The sequence below is a fragment of the Panthera tigris genome, chromosome C2, assembly GCF_018350195.1.
Source record: "Panthera tigris isolate Pti1 chromosome C2, P.tigris_Pti1_mat1.1, whole genome shotgun sequence".
NCBI lineage: Eukaryota > Metazoa > Chordata > Mammalia > Carnivora > Felidae > Panthera > Panthera tigris.
This window is the reverse complement of record NC_056668.1, coordinates 135,567,385-135,578,768: the sequence shown is the minus strand read 5'-3', so window position 1 is coordinate 135,578,768 and position 11,384 is coordinate 135,567,385. Positions and strand designations below refer to the sequence as shown.

The 11,384-nt window shown below is 35.4% G+C and overlaps 1 protein-coding gene across 2 annotated transcripts in view; it reads right to left on the bottom strand.

Annotated features, from left to right (window-relative positions):
• The window catches only part of RAB5A (RAB5A, member RAS oncogene family), a 31,190-nt gene that overhangs the window by 2,040 nt on the left and 17,766 nt on the right, over nt 1–11,384 (bottom strand). For both annotated transcript variants that reach the window (XM_042956976.1, XM_007097485.2), the window contains exons 3-5: nt 6,006–6,157; nt 5,565–5,687; nt 3,550–3,643 (exon numbers count right to left, since the gene is read on the bottom strand). In XM_042956976.1, the coding sequence (XP_042812910.1) occupies nt 3,550–3,643; nt 5,565–5,687; nt 6,006–6,157 (369 nt within the window). The remainder of the gene's footprint in view (nt 1–3,549; nt 3,644–5,564; nt 5,688–6,005; nt 6,158–11,384) is intronic.

Sequence of the window (11,384 nt, the reverse complement as noted above, 5' to 3'; positions counted from 1 at the left end):
CCCTAATCCGATTCACCAGTAGCTCTGCCTAGTTATGAGTTGCCTCGATTCTGAAGGCTCTATCTCAAAAAGCTGCTCTCAATTTTGAGTCAGGTGATCTTGGCTTGCCACATTTGGATGAAGCCCTCAACCAGCAATCAGGGTTTTAGTTCTGCTAAACTCCATACAGCTAATGGCTGTTCTCTGGAGCCTGGATCTCTCTGATTTAAAAATTCACCTGTTACATACACTCTGCTTAGATCCCCAAGATCCTTGATGTGGGTTCACTTAATATTAACTAACTCTAAGAGTATGGATTATAAAGGTGACTAGATACATTGGTCTCTATCAACCTTGGAGAGGGATGACTATGGCTGAGTTCTAGCTTTACCTTAGCCTTGGCTCAGGTTAAACAAAAGTTAAACATGTCCTACTTCAGTATCTGAATGCCATGAACATTAATCATCTTTAGAATCCTAAACACTTTAGAATCCCATTCCACCTCAATAGAAGTGAGAACCAGGAACACTGAAGTTTGGGAAGAAAAGCCTTCACCTTGGGCCACTTCTCTAGAAATGGCTCTATGGATCGTAGGGTAAATGGTAATAAAATGGCAAATTTCCAGTCAAATGTATTTTCAAACAAAGCCTTGTAGGGACAAAGAGTAGGCTAGCATTTATAAACTTTATTATAATACTAAGTTAGGTTTTGGACTGAGTGATCATTTCTTCCCTTTAGTATACTCCATGGGCTTTCTGTAATTAGATCTGAATGAAATTAGGAGGTTGCAGGAAATAAATTGGAATGAGGAACTTTTGGCTTCTATCGGTTTACTGTGCAAAGATTAAACTAAAACACAACTCTGAGAAGCAGTCTCCTGTGTCCTATCGTATTAAGCATTACCAAAGTGAAGTTGATACTATTTGTTTGGTATATGGATAACTGGAGTTTACCAATTTGCCCCTGAATTAGGATTGTTAACAGGCTAAAATCCTGGATCAAGCTAATGAAGATGTGCAACGAAAGAAGCTATGCAATCATGATCTTATCAAATTGAAAGAGGATGATAAGTTTATTGTAGATTTTCTCCCACTAAGTAACTACTCCCTAAGTCAGTAAGAGTGAAAATATGAGTGCACTGTGTGATCTAAGTTACTAATCTGGTAAGAGAAATAGGCCACAAATCAATTTATGCTTGGTATTTCTTTCAAGGGAAGGAACACTGTAATTTCAGGAAAAAAACTGGCAATTCTAATATGTAGGCCACTTTCTGACTGGAAAAAAACATTATTATTAGCACATCTGAATAAAAGGTACAAATTAAATAAAGCCCATTTGGGGGCATCTGGCTGGCTCAGTCCGTAGAGCATGTGACTCTTGACCTTAGGGTTGTGAGTTCAAGCCCCACAGCGGGCACAGAGATTTCCTTGATTTGTTACTAGCTTTTTAGATATGGTTCTGGGTATAATCTGTTCTATTAATAAAAAGAGCATATTGTTGCCCAATCCTTCACAAGTATTTCCCTAATAAACTTCAAACCTGAGTTTTGCAGTAAATTATTTTATACAACAGTAAGGTTTTTTCCTAATGAGCCACCATTAAACTCTCTTGCCTAGTGAAAGATATTCTGACGGTACTTGCAGCATTTACTCTGTTCTTTAGCCTCTGAATCAGCTGTTAATTGGTTAATTTGTATGACTTCAATAAAAAAAGAATATTTCTTATTTGGGGATAAGTTTATGGGCACCCCAGTTAAAAATCATTGCCATATAATAAAAATGTTTGGGAATGAGAAGGGCTTGGTGCACGAATAGTGCAGAGACAATAAAATGCGAGAGCCACCAAAGTAGACCATTCTCGCAGAATCTACACCTTAAAATTACTGGAAGGAGGTTGGGGGGCCTGGGCAGCTCAGTCAGGAATCCAACTTCTGCTCAGGTCATGATCTCTTGTGCTCTGTGCTGACAGCTCAGAGCCTGGAGCCTGCTTCTGATTCTGTGTCTCCCTCTCTCTGCCCCTCCCCCTGGTTGTGCTCTCGCTCTCTCTCAAAGAATAAATAAACATTAAAAAAAAAAAATTACTGGAAGGAGGTTAAGGTCAATAGAAATACTTATATTTTTGTTACAGAAAATAGAAAGCATCCTTATTAGTACGCTAACTTCATTGCTTTATAATCAACAAACGTGGAATCACAATCATTACCAGTTAAAATTACCTTAAAGGAAAAAGTAAGAGCACTAGGTAGGTCAAATGACCACCGAGCTACTATAAAGCATATTATTTATATATTTAAAAAAAAATTTTTTTTAATGTTAATTTTTGGAGAGAGACATAGCATGAGCAGGGGAGAGGCAGAGTGAGAGGGAGACACAGAATCTGAAGCTGGTTCCAGACTCTGAGCTGCCAGCAGAGCCCAACGCAGGGCTCGACCCCATGTATTGTGAGATCATGACTTGAGCCAAAGTCGGATGGATGCTTAACCAACTGACCCACCCAGGAGCCCCAAGCGTGTTGTTTATATTGTTCAGAGCACCTCTGTGCCTCAGTGCTTTGAAACTTTCTCCATTAAAATATTTGATTACAATAATTTGCATACTTACATAACATGTGCATACTTGAGTTGTATTTGTCAATCAGTGGTTTGAAAAGAACGTGAGAAAGAAAAATAGCCCTTGTTCAGGGCAAAGTGCAGATGAAAACAGTCATTCATCAGTGAGAAAGACATCTCTTTATGCCCATATTTTGCCCTGATAAATATTTTAATTTTTTTTTTAAGTTTGTTTATTTTTGCAGAGAGAGAGAGAGAGACAGAGAGAGGATGAGTGGGAGAGGGGCAGAGAGAGAGGGAGACACAGAATCCGAAACAGGCTCCAGGCTCTCAGCTGTCAGCACAGAGCCCGACACGGGGCTTGAACTCACGGACAGCGAGATCATGACCTGAGCTGAAGTCGGACACTCAACCGACTGAGCCACCCAGGTGCCCCTGCCCTGATAAATATTGCTCTGAGCTTATTTTCCTTTTCTATAAAAAGTATAATCTAATAGAAAAACATATTTATCCAAACTTCTCATTGAAATCTTTAGACATATATCTGCTTGAACTATTAGCTCAAAGTCCAGGCTTTCAACTCACCTAGAAGAAATTTAACTAAACTGAAAAGTACTACAACCTAATAAATAGATAATATTCTTTCAAATTTAACAATATTACTAACAAAATAATTCTTGGAACGGATCTAGAAGAGAAGAATCACTTAAAAAAAAAAAAATCAAGAATTTTTAAAAAGATTGGGCACCTGGGTGGCTCAGTCAGTTAACTGTCTGGCTCTTGATTTAAGCTCAGGTCATGTTCTCACAGTTTATGGGATCAAGCCCCACTTCTGGCTCTGCACTAACAGCGTGGAGCCGGCTTGGGATTCTCTATCTCCCTCTCGGCCCCTTGCCTGCTTGTGCTTGCATGCTCAGTGCTCTCTCTCTCTCAAAACAAATAAATAAATAAAATTTAAAAAGACAAACCAAATATGCCCCAGTGTAATTTGTTTTGCCTACATTTACTGTTTGAAAACTTACCTATTGCCATGAATATTTCATTTACATTCATTGATGTTTTAGCTGATGTCTCCATGAATAATAAACTGTTGTCATCTGCATAGGACTGTGCTTCCTGTTTATAGAACAAAAAAATGAGATAATTACTTTGCACATACTATACCTGCCTTATTTTTGTTATAGAAAAAGAGGCTTATTACTACTCCAACTTGACTACCTATAATCAGCAACTGGGTAATAAGCAATAACTACTAAAGGTAATAGAGAGATAACAGCACTCTTGTAGGATACCTTTTCAAATTTCTTTTTGCCTTAACTTCTTGCACTATTCCATTCTGATTCATCTGATCTGACATTAAAATTTGATTTCAAATAGTGAGTTCCAGAGGGTGGAAAATTATCCTATTCTAAATATAAAAGTCTCTTCGATCTCTATAGCAAATTTTATTTATGCTCATTACTCACAATGAAGACAAAGGGAATCCTAGTATCTAATACTGGCTTCAAACACTAAATGGCTAACAATATTTTGAGTATGTCATGAATCATTCCTTTAAAAATTACTATTCTATATTTCTGTCACGCTTTACATTTTACATATATTATTGCCTTTAAGCCTCACAGTTGTGAAGAGCAACCAATTATCTTTCCAATTTAAAGAAAAATTAAAGAAAATGAGGTTCCTTTGAATTGTGTGAGAGGGCCACTTTTGACTATAACTTAACTGCTCTCTATCTCCCACACTCTATGCTGGGGACGAACCATCTCAGGGTAATAGATATTATACCTCATAGGACTGTAACCAGAATTAAATAAAATCACAATTGCAATGGTAGCAATATGCTCAGCTTACTACCTAATGGTGCAAGAAATATTAGTTCCCTTTCAGTCCATGTACTCCACCAACAGCCATCATCAAAGACAATTATGCCACCACTGATACTATACTATATATATATAGTACACATTATATATATAGTATATACACGTACACACACTATATATATATAGTATAGTATGCAGTGTACAGTTTCTACTATATACCATATATAGTAGAGAAACTAAAGAGGGAGAGAAGAGGGAAAGTTTAACAAATGTCTAACTAGGGACATTTGTTTTAATAAATGTTAAAAAAATGTTAAAAAAATGTTAAAAAAAGTTAACAAATGTCTAACTAGGGACATTTGTTTTAAATAATTTTACTTTAGGGGTGCATGGGTGGCTCATTGGTTGGGTGTATGACTTTTGCTCAGGTCATGATCTCATGATCTGTGAGTTTAAGCCCCACATTGGACTCGCTGCTGTCAGAGCAGAATGCACTTGAGATTCTCCGTCCCCTTCTCTCTCTGCCCCTTCCCTACTCATGCTCTTTCTCAAAAATAAACACAGGTAAGTAAGTAAATAAATAATTGTGCTTTATTTTGCATAAGGGAACATTCTTAATTAGCTAGAATAAATAACCTATAAGTGGATTTTTGAGCCTTTATTTTTTTTTTATTTACTTTTTTATTTTTTAATATATGAAATTTACTGTCAAATTGGTAAAAATATGGAACGCTTCACGAATTTGCGTGTCATCCTTGCGCAGTTGAGCCTTTATTTTTGAAGGCCCTTTTAAGAACCACGTAAGTACAAGCTGTATGTGTATATGTGGGTATGTGTATGTATGCTAATATAAACATTGGCAGGTAAATAAAAAAGGTTAGGAAGGATACTAAAGTATGTGTGGGGGTGGAGGGATTAGGGTAGGAGGCAATCAATAATCTTTTGCTTTATAGATTTCTGCACTATTTGTGAAAAATCACTTCTTTTGTAATTGTTTAGATCAACAAAATCTTTGAGAGTATTTATATATTACAATTATGTGAAGATATTTAAAAATTCAGATTTGTCATGAGAAGCATTTTATTACATACAGTAGATCAACATTTCCTTAAAAAATTGATATTTTCTATTATTTGCATGGCTTTAAAATAACTAATTCAAGTGTAGATACAGAAGGAAAATTTACAATACATATGTGCCTTCAAACATACCTGGAAATCGACAGCTCTTTTATTTGCAAGGTCAGCCTTGTTTCCTGATAAAGCTATTACAATGTTAGGACTGGCTTGCCTCTGAAGTTCTTTAACCCAGTTTTTGGCTCTGGCAAAGGACTCCTGGGAAACAAAGAAACAGCTATTTGGCACAGGCTCAAAAAATGGTTAGGGAGAGTCTCTGTAAGTAAGACAAAGCTACAAACTCTTCAATGTAACTCGGAAAGAAGTGCTTAGGATTATTGTATTATTTGAGACAATTTCATCTTTTTTTTTTTTTTTTTTTTAATCAGTTCTTTCATCTCATGAAAGCTTTGGCAGAAATGTCATGGTTGGGTATCGAAAAAAAAAGTTAAAAGAAAATATTTTCTCTAATTGAAATTCTGAATACAAGAAATGTATAGTCAAAGTAGTTTCACTGTAGAATACATTTCTACTTACCTCATTTGTGATATCATATACAACTATGGCTGCTTGTGCTCCTCTGTAGTACATTGGTGCTAGGCTATGGTATCGTTCTTGACCAGCTGTATCCCATATTTCAAACTTTACTGTTGTGTCATCAAGACACACAGTTTGGGTTAAAAAAGCAGCTGAAAGAAGAAAATGTCTGCAATAAGTTTAGCATCATTTCCCCCCTAATATTTTCACAGTATAGAAACCACCTGGACATAGGATACACTGTACATGCACAGTTAATAGTGGCTTTAGATACCTGAAAGGTCTGTGCTTCAAAGCTTGATACACATACAGGCTTGTTAGACCTTCATAGTAAAATCAGATTCGAAGATTTTTCTATATTCTTAAAAAGTTTATTGTAACACTAAATAGGTTTAGTAACATTTCTTAAATCGCTCTACACATTACAAATTTAAAAATTTTTAAATTTTAAAACAGTTCAAGAAATATACACTGATATTCTTGAAAAACTGCAAGGGGTGGGGAGCTGATAGAGAGGACGGGCATACCTATTACTACACCACCTACATTGTCAACACCACGCCCCTGCTCCATTCTCCTGGTATTTATTGGCATAGTCTGGTGATTTAGTTCCAGTCCTTTATGACTAAGTATTTTTTGTTATGATATTTTTCCTTCAAAACATGATAAAACTTTAATTTTCATAATTGTTATGAACTCAACCTAAACTTAATTTGTTAAATTCAGATTCAATATTAACTCCTGTTTCAATCCTTGCCATAAGGACTTTTTGCATATGTGCTCTTTCATCAGTTCTTTTCTTAGATTTTAACAAGAAAGTATCCTTTTTTTAAAAAAGTAATTTCTACACCAAACATCAGGCTCAAACTCATGACCAAGAGTTGCAAGCTCTACTGACTGAGCCAAGTAAAGTATTATTTTATGGAGATATTTTTGCTTTTAAGGTTAAGAAGTTCGCTGTCCAATCTTGCAAATTACATATCATTTATTTTCTGAACTGCTTCTCAGAATAGGAAGTAAAATTTCCATCATAATCCTCTGAGCTCTAGGAATAAACATCAGGAAAAACACTGTAATGGATACTAAAACAAATGAAAAGAAATCGATTCATAAAAGGTAGTTTATAATCAAGTGAATTGAACTTTAAAATATCAGTTGTTAGGGGGTGCCTGGGTGGCTCAGTTGGCTAAGCATCCAACTCCTGATTTCAGCTCAGGTCATGATCTTATGGTTCCTGAGATAGAGCCCTGCATTGGGCTCTGTGCTGACAGTGCAGAGCCTGCTTGGAATTCTCTCTTCCTCTCTGCCCTTCCCCCACTCATTCTTTCTCTCACTCTCAAAATAAACTAAGAATTGTTAGACTAAGTTTCTAAGTGTAGCTAGCTAGCTGCACTAAAATAAAGATACTTAGAACCAGACCTACACTTAGCCATTTTTTAGCAGCATGCTGACATCTTACAGTTGTTTTCCTTCGTTAACTTTGGTAATTAATCCTCTGCTACTCTATCATTCATTATAAATTAGTATGCCCTTCCCTTTTACTTTCAGCTCAAGGTGTGATTATTCAACTTTCTCCCAAACTGGCACAGAATTAAGTTATAAAATTTTCTAAAACTCTGGGGTGCCTGGGTGGCTCAGTCCATTGAATGTCAGACTTTGGTTCAGGTCATGATCTCACAGTTCATGAGTTCAAGCCCCACCATCAGACTCTGTGATGACAGCTCTTTCTCTTTTCTATGTTCACAAATACACTGGGAGTAAAAACATTCATTTACACTTCCATAAATCAACTCTAGGCTCAGAGACATAATTAATAGTTATGCTGCCTTAAAGGAAATATAATCTGAATCTCAAACCAGTTAAAGATATTACAAAAGGCTACCAATCTTTTTTTAATAAATGCATGTACAAAAATGACAAATAAAATACAGGCAAGGAAATTTCAACAAATACAATAAAACAACAATAACCCATAACTGTAGATTCACAATCACAAAGCAGTCACACCAGCAGGCTAAAAAAGAAAAACCATATATTTAAATAAATGACAAAAGGGCATTTGAGGCAATATCCATTCCTAATATACATGTAGGAATCTTCCTTAAAGTTTATCAAGTGTCTATTGTAAGCCTGAAATTAGCATTTTGCGTAATAGGAAAGCACTTAAAACAGTCTCTCTAAATCTAGAAACCAAACAAGAATGTCCACCATCACCATTATTTATTAACATTTCAAATATCCTTATAATAAAATAGATTATTGTGGGGTGCCTGGGTGGCTCAGTCGGTTAAGCGTCCGACTTCAGCTCAAGGGCTCAGGTCATGATCTCGCAGTTCTCGTGGGTTCGAGCCCCGCATCGGGCTCTGTGCTGACAGCTCGGAGCCTGGAGCCTGCTTCAGATTCTGTGTCTCCCTCTCTCTCTCTGCCCCTCCCCCACTTGTGCTCTGTCTCTCTCTGTCTCTCAAAAATAAATAAATGTAAAAATAAAAAAATTAAAAAAAAATAAGATTATTGAAAAGAGATTATTTTTAAGAAGCATGACTGACAAGAAAATCCAAAGGCATTAACTAAAAAAAAACAGATAAAATAATGAGTTCTTTAAATGGGCTAGAACAGATCAAAGTCAACAGCCTTACAACACACTGGCAATAACCAGGGTTTTAGTTGTTATGCTTGGAGGAAAATGGATCCCAATTATATTAACAAAGAACAAGAACAATCAATTCACTCAACTCCTCTTAGCATCCTTCATCACACCCTATTTAATAGCCCCCAACTCTGTGCCATGAACATTTTCACATTTTTTATAAACACTGATTTATGTCATCTTTTTCTTCTAGACTAGGAGTTTCTTGGGAAATTACTGTTAGCTATTCTTCTCCATACCCAATAATAAAAATCCCAGTTCATATAAATATTCAAAATGTTTGCTAAAAGAAGTTCATAAAAGATATGTCTATTTGGGGGCTATCTTCGATAACATCTGAATAGACAAATAGTTCCCAAATGGGGAAAAAACATAGACATTTCAAAAGGCCTCTCTCTACCCAAGTTATTATATAACTAACACAATATCAAACAAAATACCATCAAGATCTCTTTAACTTGGTTAACACCATACTGTTATTCATGTGCTATGATAGAGCATAATGATGGGGGTGGAAAAAAAGTAACAGTATTAAGAGGCCAGGGGGATGGGGTTTTAGGGTACATCAAAACCACATTAAAACAATTAAAAGTGCTGTAGTGCCACAAGAACAGAAATATTATGTTATGGGACAATTCAGCGTTATTGAACATTACATACTGCAAGGCCATCATGATTCCCTAATGTTCGCAAATTTTCAAATACCTCCCCCATAAAACTTGACTTCCCCCATAAAACTCAGTGAAGTACAGCTGACATCTTCAAATCCTTAATGCTTCTAAAATCACATTGCTAATCATTTATAAAGTTATAAAAATAAATTCTGACACTCAAAATACACACTACTACATCGATACTGTAGCAACATTAACCACCACCAACTTACCTTAATCTGCACAACCACTTTAATTTATCCAAAACGTCTATTTTCTGGCTAAGAACCATCACTTTCTTAGACCTCTTCATTTTCTCTTCACTTCATCACCAGCACTAGCAGTTGGTTTTCTTTTCGGGCCCATATTTCACAAAGAAACAGCTTTTATCACTTCGAGAGTTACTGTGTACGCGACGACAAGTAGAGAAAAACAAAGCTGTGTTGAGATGCGGGTGCTGGCCTGTCTAATAGGCTCCCTCTTTGAGCTCCAAGATCAGTTCCTATTGGTAAGCCTGGCAGCAAGCAAGTAACATTTCAGTTTCAGCAAAACTACAAATTAGCAAATCACAGACCTTGCAGTCAGCTGAGATAGCTGAAACTGTAAATGTTAAATCTGCAAATACCTAAGGCCTATAATGTGCAAGACCTTCATAAATAATAAGCAAGGAAGAGACACTGCAATACAGTGAGCCAGGGGAAAAATATCCAAAGCATTATCCGGATAATTGCATTATCCAAAGGTTAATAAATCAGAGTTTAATCTAACAACTAAAATGATTCTACATGAATTGAACAGAAGGGCATAATAGAGAAAAACCAAGGAACCAATCCCACCCCAACCCTCAAATTTGTATAAAATCTGATAGAAAAGGATTATGTTATTAGAATTGACCAAAAATCCTATATGACTATCAGTTTGATTACATAAAAAAATTTGAGATTTTATCTGCCAACATGTATCATACACCCATAACACAGGGATGAACACATTTTTGGAAAATTTCTACAGTGAATATTAAAGGATTAAATTTTAATATGTAGATAGCCCATATAAATCTTAAGCAAAACTCCCAAAGCATCAAGGATAAATGTGTAAAGAAAATTCACAAAAGAAATAATAACCTAAGAAAAAAAAAAGTCAACATCACTAGTAACAAACAAAATCATCCTTACAGCAAAAAGTCGAAAGTTATTTTACTTGCTTATGAAAAAAAAAAACAACCTTGAAAAAGTGTGGCAAAAACTCAAATAATTTTCAAAATTATTTGAAAATAATTTTGCCAACATGTAGCAAAATAATGAAAATGCTGACACTTGTTAATCTAGTACCTCATGGAATCTCCAAAAGATGGTATGGGGAGCAGGAGAATAGGAAGAAGAAACCTTTAGAAAGAAAGAATTTTGTACTTAACAATTAGAAACAACCGAAATGTATAAATGCAAAGGTACTGGTGACTTCGTAGGTATTAAATAGCAATTACATTAAAAATGGTTATAAAATAACCTTTAATTGCCAAAAAGTAAAAAAAAAAAAAAAAAAAAAAAATATATATATATATATATATACATATACATATATATATATATATATATATATATATATATATATAAAAATTTCTGGTAGGTATATGGTACATCTATGTAGGAACATGACCAAAAATGTACAGAAAAAACTAAAATAACAGTAGGCTCCTCACAGTAGAATCATGACTGAATGTTCTCCCTTATACGTAGTGGATTTGAGGCCTTTCAAAACTGAAAGGTAAGGAATAGAATTGCTAGAGAGAAGGGTCTTGGTTGAGGTTCTCAGAAGCAGATCATAAAATCCAAGTTAGAGATTGTTTGGGAGTGATTTGCAGAAGCAAAGTTTTTTAGAGGCAAGGAATTTAATAAATGAGTTCAATGGATCTGAATCAAACTCCCAAGATGAATATCCAATCAGGGAGAAGGATGGCAGGAATTGACCGAGCGGCATCAAGAAGCAGGTACCAAAATTATCAGGGTAGAAACTGGCTTGTTGGAAATGAGTATCAATAGCAGTAATTGAATATAATGGATTTTCTCAGATAAGCGCTGA